The 11,512-nt window shown below is 46.9% G+C and overlaps 1 protein-coding gene across 1 annotated transcript in view; it reads right to left on the bottom strand.

Annotated features, from left to right (window-relative positions):
- Nucleotides 1–8,725: 8,725 nt before the first annotated feature.
- Nucleotides 8,726–11,512, bottom strand: part of LOC139835645 (uncharacterized) — a 29,640-nt gene continuing 26,853 nt past the window's right edge. The window contains exons 10-13 of the mRNA XM_071825504.1: nt 9,849–11,093; nt 9,593–9,766; nt 9,380–9,490; nt 8,726–9,262 (exon numbers count right to left, since the gene is read on the bottom strand). Coding sequence (XP_071681605.1) covers nt 8,929–9,262; nt 9,380–9,490; nt 9,593–9,766; nt 9,849–11,093 — 1,864 coding nt within the window. The 3' untranslated portion in view covers nt 8,726–8,928. The remainder of the gene's footprint in view (nt 9,263–9,379; nt 9,491–9,592; nt 9,767–9,848; nt 11,094–11,512) is intronic.

The following is an 11,512-nucleotide window of genomic DNA, read 5'->3' as shown; positions in this document are numbered from 1 at the left end:
AAAGGATGGTAAACCGATTGCTCCAGAGAAAGGTGCAAAGTCATTTATAGCTCAATGCGGAGTGCTTGTTAGGGACCACGTCCCGATCACCGTTCGAGAATGGCACAAGCCGAAGGGACTAGTGCTGTCTGCAGAGGAAGAAGCTCAAGGTCTTTATATCGATGATGTAGCCAAAAACAGCATTATGAACAAGCTCATGTCACATTTCAACATAGTACCCGAAGAGGGGGGTGACGCTGAAAAGGCCAAGATGGAGCAGGCCCTCCGCGAGTTTGGCAAGAAGAAGATGGCCGAACTATTCAAGAGCCACAAGAAAAGATTGCGCCGCCTTATCAAGTTAAAGAAGACTCCGGACAGTGAGAAGGTAAAAAATCACTGGGACGAATTCGTGAAGTACAGCACGGAGTCAGAAGAATTTAAGAGAAGGTCGGAAATAAATAAGGCAAATGCTGCGTTGAAGCTATATCACCAAATTCTGGGTCCAGGTGGATACAGGGCTAACCGTCCTAAGTGGCAGGCAGCTGAGGCGGAACTGACCAGTAAAGGGATCAGATTAGGGACACACGGTTGGATCGAACGGTGCAAGGAGTGGTTCTACGGGATTGGGGGAACGTTGGATCCAGAAACAGGGAAGTGCATCTATAAGAAAGCTCATCTGAAGGTTTCCATTGATGCCCTGGAAAAAGCACATAGGGACGTGGAGGCGGGGTTGTTCCAGCCCGAAAGAGAGAACGATGAGCTGACACGCGCCCTTGGGAACAAAGAACACGGCGGACGAACACGAGGCACAGCAGGCTCCGTTCCGTGGAAGTATGGCTTTCCTGCGGAAAGGAAGAGATTTCCTGATAAAAGCCATGAGAGGAGGAAGGCAAGGGAAACAGACCGCCTGGCTAACTTAGAGGAGGGTATGAGCACCATGCAAGCCCAATTAACCATGGTAACCCAAGTACTTACATCTCAGATGGCTCGGGGGCAGGCTGTAGATCCTGCACTGCTCAATGCCCTCGCCCCGCTGCAATCTCAACCACACCGGAAAAGCAGCGTGGCTTCCTCTCAGCAGGTGGATAATGATGATGATGATGAACAGGTGGTCGAGCCTCCTCGCTACCCCCCCGTGGATGATCTCACTGAGAGCCGTCCTTGTGAGCTGCATGTTAAAGTTTTCAACCTATCCTTCAAGGCGGCGGTCGGCATCCTCTTACCTACAAGGTCTTACCATTGCCGTCCGGTCCAAGACGACTTTGCTGTTGTGATGGTGGATGAAGTGTTGAGAGAGTATGAGGGGTTGGTGCTTGAGCACCCTGCAGGTGAAGATGGGGAAATCAAAGAACTGGGAGAAGCCCGTAGAACCACCGTGCAATGGCGGAAGGAGAACATTGTGTTTCCAGGTGAGAAGCCAACAAGCAGGCCACCTCCGCCTCCTCCGCCACCTGTGCAGTCTCCTCCGCGTGATGATTCTCCTCTGCGCGATGATGATTCCCCTATCCATGACCAGTCTCCTCCGCGTGAAAATACTCCGCCGCCTCCTCCTCCTCGTCAGGAGACTCCGCCGCCTCCACCTAAGCAAAAGAGGAAGCGGTCCGCGGCACCTCCTACAGCTCCGAAGAGATCATCAACTCCAATGAGGGCACAGACTCCAGAGTTGTTACCACATGAGCAGACTGAAGAGCAAAAGGCGTTTCTTGCGCCGAAGAAGATGTTTATTCCACCGCAGACAGTGAAGCACTTTGCCGAGACGAGAATGAAGAGACCTGAGCTGAGAGCTGATTATGACCGCTCTCTTGGACAGTCCTCTAGAGCGAGCAAAGAAGCAAAAAAAGTCGCCCAGCTTGGACAGCAGGACATTCAGGCCGCACCCCACTTCATCGTGGAGCCATATCATGATCCAGAGACGGCATCGATGATCGAACGGGTGGCTAGAGCTCAGGGAGCATCAGTTGAGTACGAAGATTACTATCCAACGGCTCAAGTGGTAAACAAGTATAGATACTGATCTGATCTCATCAAACCTGGCGAGCTCGCGCGTCTAGGGACTCAGATGCGAAGGTTGCATGACTGGTACCTGAAAGCCTGTCGAAGATGTGAAAGCTACATCACGGTGTATCTTAGAGATGAGCATTACTTCCGGGGGGAAGACGAGATAAACCTTGAGTTAGAAGAACTGTTTCAGTTATTCAATCAAGACGCCCTCGACAAAGCTGTCATCAGTTGCTACTGCCTGTAAGTGATTTATTTGTGTAATTAAGTTTGTAGCTCATTCATTTGCACTAACAATTATCCTCATTATATTCTTTGTGTACGCTATACATTTAATTATGCAGAATGAAGAAGCTGGAATACAAAAGAGGCAAGCTCCTACCGCTGGGGTTCATAGACCCAAACACAGTTCATGAAGTTACGGTTCGACGGTACCCCAAGGACACAGAGGACAACATCGTAATGTTTTTAGAGAAGCAAGCAGACAAAGAGGATATATTCTTTCCCTACAACTTCAAGTGAGTGTTATATATAACATACATTATGCTTGTGCACCTTCCACTTTATTCTCGTAATCATTGAGCTATGCTTGTGCAGTTTCCACTTTATTCTCCTAATCATTGATCTTCACCTTGGAGTCGTAAACGTCATGGACTCGAAACGTAAAGAATATGCGGAATGGGCGGACATGGCTGCCATCCTCCAGAGGTAGTTTCAATCAATTTCGTATTGGCATCTTCATCTGCTCTAATTCGAAGATATCATCAACTAATCAATTACTGATTTACTCATTATTTTTTGCCCGGCAGGGCTTGGAAACGGTTCATCAATACTGTTCCGGGTGAATGGAAACCGGAGCTTATATTTAAAGATTACCCTATAAGTAGTACTATATATATAGCTATATCCGTGAAACTTTATATATGATATTTACTTTCAATACGATGCTTGATTATTAGTTTGATCGAACTATTTTTTCGTAAAGTGTATAAGGCAGGAACAAGGGAATAACTTATGTGGATACTACGTCTGCACCTTCATGCGTGACATGTCCTGTCCCAAGGGTGGGGATGCCCAAATACACCACACTCGTGTACGATAACAAATTTTCACAATTAATCTTAATTAGTACCATCTATTGTATTGAGTTCCATTCATATATTGATCTCCTTTTTTAAATATAGATGACACGCCTGCGGGACACTCTCATAACAGCGGATCAAATAAAAGCAATTCAAGAGAAAATCGCGGGATTCTTTATTACCGAGGTCCTTACCCCAGGTGGAGAGCACTATCGGAAGATCGTGACGGCGGAGGATATTCGTTCAGGACATGTTGTATTGTAAATATGCATGCATTACGTGTACTGTGTTGACTATGTCGTGTACTGTTGACGATGTCTATATATATTCATGACGATTTTTTGTGGTTTCTTGAATGATATATATGCATTGCTGAAACTCTGCCGCGGCAGAGAAACGCCCTGTTTCTCTGCCGCGGCAGAGAAACGCTGGTACAGCCTAAATCTGTGCCGCGGCAGAGAAATAGCAATTCTCTGCCGCGGCAGAGAAACATAGGCCCGGTTCGTACCACGAACCGGGACCAAAGCCCTTCCACCGCGAGCTCCCTGGCCGCACCACGTGTCGAGGCCTTTAGGCCCGGTTTATCTTTGAACCGGGACTAAAGGGTACCCCCTTTAGTCCCGCCTAGTTGGTCCCGGTTCGGGAACCGGGTCTAAAGGCCCAAATGGACCGGGCCTATTGCCCCGTTTTCCACTAGTGACGGCAACCGCAGTGACACCACCGCCCCGCCCAACTCTCCAGCTCTCCAGGACACCGAAGACGGCATATTGCGGCGGTGCTGGACGGGACGTCCGCCGCCTGCTTCCGTCGACGCCCATCAATGTGGTGCTCCCCTCCCACGACGCGTACCCGTCCTGGGATCTGTAGGAGGCCGCCAGGCCACTCGCCGTCGCCGACGAGGGCTTTTTGCAGCGGCTCTGGACTGGCCGGGACGTCCGCCGCCTGCTACCGTCGCCGCCCATCAATGGCATCGAGGTCATCCGTGTCGCGCTCCCCTGCCATGGCGCGGGCGTGTCCGGTGGGTCTGATTCAACGTCCCCGTCGGCATCGACCGCGCGCACCTGGATCGATTCCTTCCGCTACGGCTGCTTCTGTTCGAGTGTGCACTGTGTGCTGCCGCGGTCGCGAGCGACAGGTTATTCTCAAGTTGGACCCCGTCTGGATTGAGCGCATGCGTGTGCCCGCCGCCGGTTGCATCTACTGAGTACTGACGCATTTGTGCCTTCCTCTGGCTTGCGCTCGACAAGGTCATCCGCCGCATCCAGGGCTGCGATAAGCGGAAAACATCTCATATGATATGCAGGAGGCAAGGTAAGCAACCTGCTATCATCGGATTCCGATCGAGAGTATTGCTTATCCAGTGATAACTTATGTTGTGGCGGCCACGGTCCATGCCATAGAGGAGGAGCAACGAGCGTGCAACTGCCGCTCACCCAAGGAAGAAGCTAGCCCATGTTTTGCACAAAATCATGTGTGCATCAATTGGTTCTCAGCTTATGTGTGTTGATTAGTTCTTGAATAGTGCTATTCACTAAGTAGCAGAGGCAGATTTATTTAGCAAAGGAAAATATCTTTTTTTTTTGCGGGGGAGCAAAGGAAAATATCATCCGTACATGGGCATTGCTGGTCCGGTCATCCCTTGCAACTAGGTGCATATGATTTCGTTTAGGAGATTGATTTTTTGGAGCACGTGCGCAGTGCGCACCCTCTCTATAAACTGGCAACCATGCATTAGATTAGAGTGGATCATGCAGTCTGTGAGGGAGAAAAAATTCTCTTCTGAGAAAAGAGAGCTTTGTCTTTTCTAGAAAGATTCCTCAAAATTTTGGATCTAGGAGAGAGAATGACACACAGGAAAAATCAAAGATCTAGATTTGAGAGAAATGGATGGTGGAGATAGGCATGCACGAAGCGCACCTGCGCTACCGCAGATTTCCCTTTCGTTCAGCTACGGCCACGAAAAGTATAGGTCGGCAAACACATCTGGTTCGATTTACACCCACATTTGGTTCCAATATTGAAGATGCGTTTCAAGAACTTCACATGGACTCTTGTCGTTGTGTATTGTGCAGCCCAGAATAAGTTTAAACCTGTCTTTCTCCGTTAGTTAGTTAATCTGATGAAAGACAATCCCTATCCTATCATTATAGGAGGGGATTTCAATTTGTTGATTTTCTCACGAAATGAGTAAAGGTCGTTTCGATAAATATTGGCCTTTCTTATTTAATGATGTCATTGATAGCTTGGACATAAGAGATGTTACAATGACCGGGAGACAATTTGCTTTGCTGAACAGCCTCCCGGAGCCCACATATGAAAAGTTGGATCGCGTACTTATGGGTTCCAATTAGGAATTAAAAAACCCATGGGTTTCTGTACGGGCCCTCCCGCGCATTGAGGCTTTGTCGGATCATGCTCCTTTATTGTTAACCACTGGAATAACTAGACCTCCGAGCAAGCGCCTGTTTAAGTTCGAACTTGGATGCCTGTATCGAGAAGGTTTTCGGACTTGGTTAAATCAGTTTTGAAGAAGCCCGTCACTGGTCATTCACCCATCCAAAGCTGGTCTAATATGTTGCGTGCCACACGAAGATATCTCGATGGGTGGGCTAGACACATGTCTGAGCAGCTCAAAAATGAGAAACTTAGCCTTTCATCGATTATTGATGTTACTGAGGCAATTGCTGAGTGAGACCGTTAACTGCGCAAGAAATTGAACTTAAAAGTCAATCAAACGCGCAGCTGGCTGGTCTACTTCCCGATGAGGAACTCAAATGATACCAACGATCAAAGGCTCATTTCTTGTTGGAAGGGGATTCGAATACGATATATTTCTATAGTGTTGCAAATGGCAAACATAGAAAAAAAAACTCATTCATTCTCTCGTACAAGATGAGGGCACGATCGAAGGACATGAGCAACAGGAGGAAAACACTTTTCTCACTGCCCCTTATTCGGAGGAGGAAGTGAAGAAGGCGGTTTTCCAAATGAAACATAATAAAGCTCCTGGTCCACATGGCTTCCCTGCTGAGTTCTATCAAAACTTCTGGGGTATTATAAAGTCGGACCTCGTGGAACTTTTCAGTGCACTCCATGCTAGCCAGCTTCAGCTTTTTCGTCTCAACTTCGGTGAAAGCATTATGCTACCTAAGGTTAATGAAGCAGAACGAATTCAACAGTACTGGCCAACATGTCTCCTTAATGTTTGTTTTAAAATCTTTACTAAAGTTGCTACCATAAGGCTTAATTCAGTGGATGATTAGGTAGTACGTCCTACTCAAATGACTTTTATGCAAGGAAGACATATTTTAGATGGAGTTGTCACCTTGCATGAAACCATTCATGAGTTACATCGTAAGAAGATGAATGGCGTAATATTAAAGATTGACTTTGAAAAAACTTACGGTAAAGTTAAGTGGTCTTTCCTCCTGCAGACACTCAGGATGAAAGGTTTCTTGACTGAGTGGCGATCTCTTATCCATAACTTTATTTTCGTAGGAAGTGTTGCAATCAAAGTCAATGATGAAGTTGTAATTACTTTCAGACGAAGAAAGATTTACAGCAAGGCCACCCATTATCGCTCATGTTATTTAACATTGTGGCTGATATGCTAGCTATTATTATAGAGCATGCTAAGGCCGATGGGAAAATTGAAGGGGTGGTCCCACATCTTGTTGATGGCGGACTTTCCATTCTTCAGTATGCCGATGATACGACTCTGTTTATAGAACATGACCTTGAGAAAGCAAGAAATATGAAGTTAATATTATTAGCTTTCGAGCAATTATCCGGATTGAAAATTAACTTCCATAAAAGTGATTTTTTTTGCTTCGGTGAGTCCAATGATGACGCCAACCTATATGCTGAGTTTTTGGCTGTCGTATTGGCCAGTTTCCTATTAGCTATCTAGGAATTCCGATCCATTTTCGGAGGCTTACGAATGGTGAGTGGAAGCATGTCGAGGAGCGGCTTCGGAAGCGCCTTAGCAGTTGGAAAGGCAAATTGCTATCTCTAGGTGGAAGGTTGGTTCTAATCAATTTAGTATTAACCAACATGGTACTATATATGATATCCTTCTTCCAGCTGTCTAAAGGAGTCTTGCATCGGTTAGATTATTTTCGATCAAGATTTTTTTTGAGAAGGGAATAGCGAGAAAAAAGAAACATGTGCTAACCAAATGGAGTGTTGTCTGTCGGCCAAAATACCAAGGTGGGCTTGGTTTTCATGACCTTGAGGTTAAGAACACGGCCTTATTGGGTAAATGGTTGGAAAAACTGCTAACCGAGGACGAGGTCTAGCAGACAATACTTATGAGAAAGTATGTTGGCTCACGTGCGATTTCTCAGGTTTTTTGGAAACCTAGGGACTCACTTTTGGGCTGGCTTGATGGCAACGAAGAAGCACTTCTTCCCTTTTGCCTCTTTCTCTATTAAGGATGGCTTTGAGATTAGGTTTTGGGAGGACAAATGGTTTGGTAATACCTTGCTCCCAAAAAATCATTGTTCTTGTCAACCATTTGAACTTATGAAAACCCATCCAATTGAGTGATTGCACGGCTCTAAATCTTTTGCGATTTTAATATCTCAAAAGAGAGATTATGAATGTAAAAATACCTCAAGTAAATCATCTGTAACAATATTTTTGCATTCCTTCTTTTGGAACTGGCTTATATTTTTTTCATATCGTCCCGAATTAGTTGTAGCATTCTCAATGATAGAACTTTGTATGGTAGACGTATCCCTGCATTTCTGATGCTCAGATGTATCGCATGTAAGACCTTTGTTTGCAGTTGGAGTTGGATAGGCTAAAACGGCCAGACCGTAATTTTCAAAACTGTCAACTCTACATTAGCACTGTGGACAGCGACTTGTATAGCTTAACAAATTCCACATTCAGTATAAGATGGGTTGTATAGCCCTGATTATACGTTAACCTTTGTATCTGTATGGCAGTCCTGACACAAGTTGTATATAGTACTGGCCCGTGAGACAGGATCACTGCTTAGACGTTGCAAACTCTATCCGATCCATACGAACTATCATACAAAGTCAATATTACTATATTATCCAGCACATAGGCTCCCGTCCTCGATTTGCATAGCCACCGCGTCGAGTTCTCCTCGTTCTGGTTCGAAGTACTGCTGCTGATACTGCTCCCCTGACCCCTGTCCCGGACTCCCGGTACAGCTTCCGCTACCTGTGCCAGGAAACTTGACGTACGTCGCTGCCCACCTCTTGCAGCTGCGCTTCCCCCCACTGGTGGAAAAAAGGGCTTTGGTCGCGGTTGGCAACTGCCATTAGTCGCGGTGGCGCAACCGCGACCAAAGCTGCGCGACTAAAGGCCCCCCCCTTTAGTCGCGGTTCCTTACGAACCGCGACTAAAGGCCCGTCCACGTGGGCCGCAGGCGAGCGCCAGGGCGGAGGACCTTTAGTCGCGGTTCTTCTGGCCAGCCGCGACTAAAGGCCTCCGCAGGGTTTAGGGTTTTAGTCCCCCTCCCCCTAAATCTGGTTTCTTTTTAATTTGTATTATTTTATTTCTTTTGGGTTTTAATTCTGAAGGAGTTTCACATATTTAGGCCAACCGCGACTAAAGGCCTCCGCAGGGTTTAGGGTTTTAGCCCCCCTCCCCCTAAATCTGGTTTCTTTTTAATTTGTATTATTTTATTTCTTTTGGGTTTTAATTTTGAAGGAGTTTCACATATTCTACGGTACTGTATACATACATGCATATGAATGTACAATTTCAAACAAATTTGAAATTAGAACCAAAAAGAATTCAAGAGGAATATACAATATATATTCAATATCGGATGACCATATACAATATATATTCAATATCGGATGACCATATACAATTTTGAACAAGTTAGTTACAAATTCTGGTGCATATAAAGTTCTACGTCATCGTAATAGTGTTCTCCTTTAGGATCGATGACTTCCCTCGCCAACCATCCAGCTAGTTCCTCTTGAAGTGGTCGGAAGCGAGCTTCTGGACTAAGCGTCTTCCGGAGGTTATTCCTCAGGATGTTGTTCTCACACGTCTGGTCCCGCTCATTGCAGTATCTCCGGATCCTCTCACAAACATAGTATCCACATAGGTTGGTCCCCGGTGGCTGAGTATCCCCAGTCGTCCGCACTGCCATTTTAAAATGTAGCTCTTTTTTGAATTCACCGACCTTGGTATCTACGAACCGTCTCCAAACCCTACGAGGCAAAGAAAATTAAATAAACAAGAGAGTTATTAATTAGTTACTTGATATTAGGAAATGATGAACGAAATAGGCCGATCGATATAGAGCGCAAATGAATGAAAATAATTACTTTTGCATCATTTTTCTCATGTCGCCCCAAAGCGCCGGATCCATATTCAGAGAGTCGTGGACGAGAACTGAGGAGGTCTGAACTTTAATTACCATAAGAATCCAGTGGAACCTGCGGACACGATACATGCACAGTCATGCATAACTCATCGATTAGCCACATACCATGCATGGAGTAAACAAAAGAGAATGTGCTCAAGACAGAAACACTCACCCAAAATGGTAAGGAAATAGAATATCACTTTTCTGTTGCTGTTTTCTAATAAACCGCCACAGGTCATCCTCCACGTCGGCGGGGTGGTGTTCTAACACATGTGAATTAACGATGTGTGGGTCAATGAACCCAACATCATGGATGTTCCTTATTCGCATTTCCCGCTTCTTCATTCTGCATAATAGCGTACACAACAAGATAGTTAGGACAGTGCAGGCAATGAACGAGATGGGGTAGAAATTAATAAATCACTTACAGAACGTAGCAACTGATGATAGATTTGTCGAGGTCGCGCAGATTGAACAGCTGGAACAATTCACTCAGAGGAATTTGTACCCAGTAATGTTTGAAGTGATGCTCATATCTAACTTCCGCATAGATATAGTCTTTGGCGTTTTTATGTTTTATGTAACCCTTGTACCAATTTAGCAGACCTAGCATTTGTCGAGGTAGATCCCCTTCCTGCGCAGGCTCGACGAGAGGGCCATTCTTCACATATGTAAATACTACGTCCTTCATTGGCGCCTCATCAAGGCCTAGCAGTGCACGAAGAGTGATACCTAACTCGGCCGCTTGTTCTCTGGCACTCGTTACAGTCAATCCATGTGCTGCCGCAGCTGCTATGATATCGGGGGCATCCGGATCGGCGGCTTGCACTATGAGCGGGGCGATCGATTGTTTACTTTGTTCCCCGAGCTGGGCAACTTCTTTCCCCCTTTCTAATTTTGACTCGGCCTCGTCCTTCACGGCTTTCTTCTCCGCCAACTCTTTCCTGTTCTTGAACGCGAGTGCTTGCCTACGAAGTTCACGTAAATAGTCGTCAGGCAGATTCTTCGCGGCTTGGGACGGTGTGTTCAAAAATGACTTAGCCCACTGCTTTTCCTTGTCAGAATATACTGGCTTGGGCTCGCCCTCTATTTTCCTCTTGACGCTCGCCTTCCATTTCTCTAAATCAGCAGCCGCGCCCGCCTCGACTTCCTCGGCACTACTTTCCCAAGGCCTCGTGGGGAGAGGCTTCAGTGATACCTCCGGTACCTTTGTTTTCTTAGGTACGTAAGGGTCCGGGTTAATAACCCAGGACTGCTTCTGCTTCTTCGCCGGAGGTGGATTGGGGGGCGGTACCGGTGTCTGATCACCCGCCGGACGAGGACTGGGGGGCGGCGGCGTGGGCTGACGTGAATGAGGTGTATTAGGTGAAGCACCACCGCCACCGTCACCGCCACCGCCACCGTCACCGCCACCGCCACCGCCACCGTCACCGCCACCGCCACCACCACCACCGTACGGGGGTGGACTTGTTGGCGCCTCGCCTGGAAACTTGATAAATTTCTTCTGCCATAGAATGAACTGGCGCTTGACATCTCCAAGTCTTTTCACCCCTTCAGGTGTAGCAATGTCAATGTCCAGGTCCTCAAACCCTTGGACTATCTCCTCCACCGTCACACGAGCATAGCCATCTTGAATGGGGTTGTTGTGGTGGAGTGCTCCAGGTGGTAAAGCACTGCCGATGGCTACCTTCATGGACATGTTCCCGATAGGATAATACAGATGACATGCTTTCATCTCCTTTATATCGTCCACGGGGTAGCGAGGAGGCTCCGGTGCAGTAATTTCGACCACCAGAGGCTCCGGTGCAGTAATTTCTATCGTCGGTGCACCAGCCGGTGAGGCCTCCGTGGAAGCCACGCTGCTTCTTCTCTGCTGGCTTCCGAGATCCATTGGATGATCTTCAGCATGCTGCGCCCGAGCTGCATCTCTTTCGGCGACTAGTACACTCACGGTTTTCTTCATCACATCCATTTCAGTTACCAACTTCGCCACAACATCTGCATCCCGATCCATCTTTCTCTTACGGCTTCTGTAACCGTACGGGTCATCGTTCTGGGGGAACCCTATTTTCCACGGAATGGGCCCCATGCC

The sequence above is a fragment of the Lolium perenne genome, chromosome 2 (genome assembly GCF_019359855.2).
Source record: "Lolium perenne isolate Kyuss_39 chromosome 2, Kyuss_2.0, whole genome shotgun sequence".
Lineage (NCBI taxonomy): Eukaryota > Viridiplantae > Streptophyta > Magnoliopsida > Poales > Poaceae > Lolium > Lolium perenne.
The sequence above is the reverse complement of the archived record's forward strand: the minus strand, read 5'-3'. Positions and strand labels throughout refer to the sequence as shown.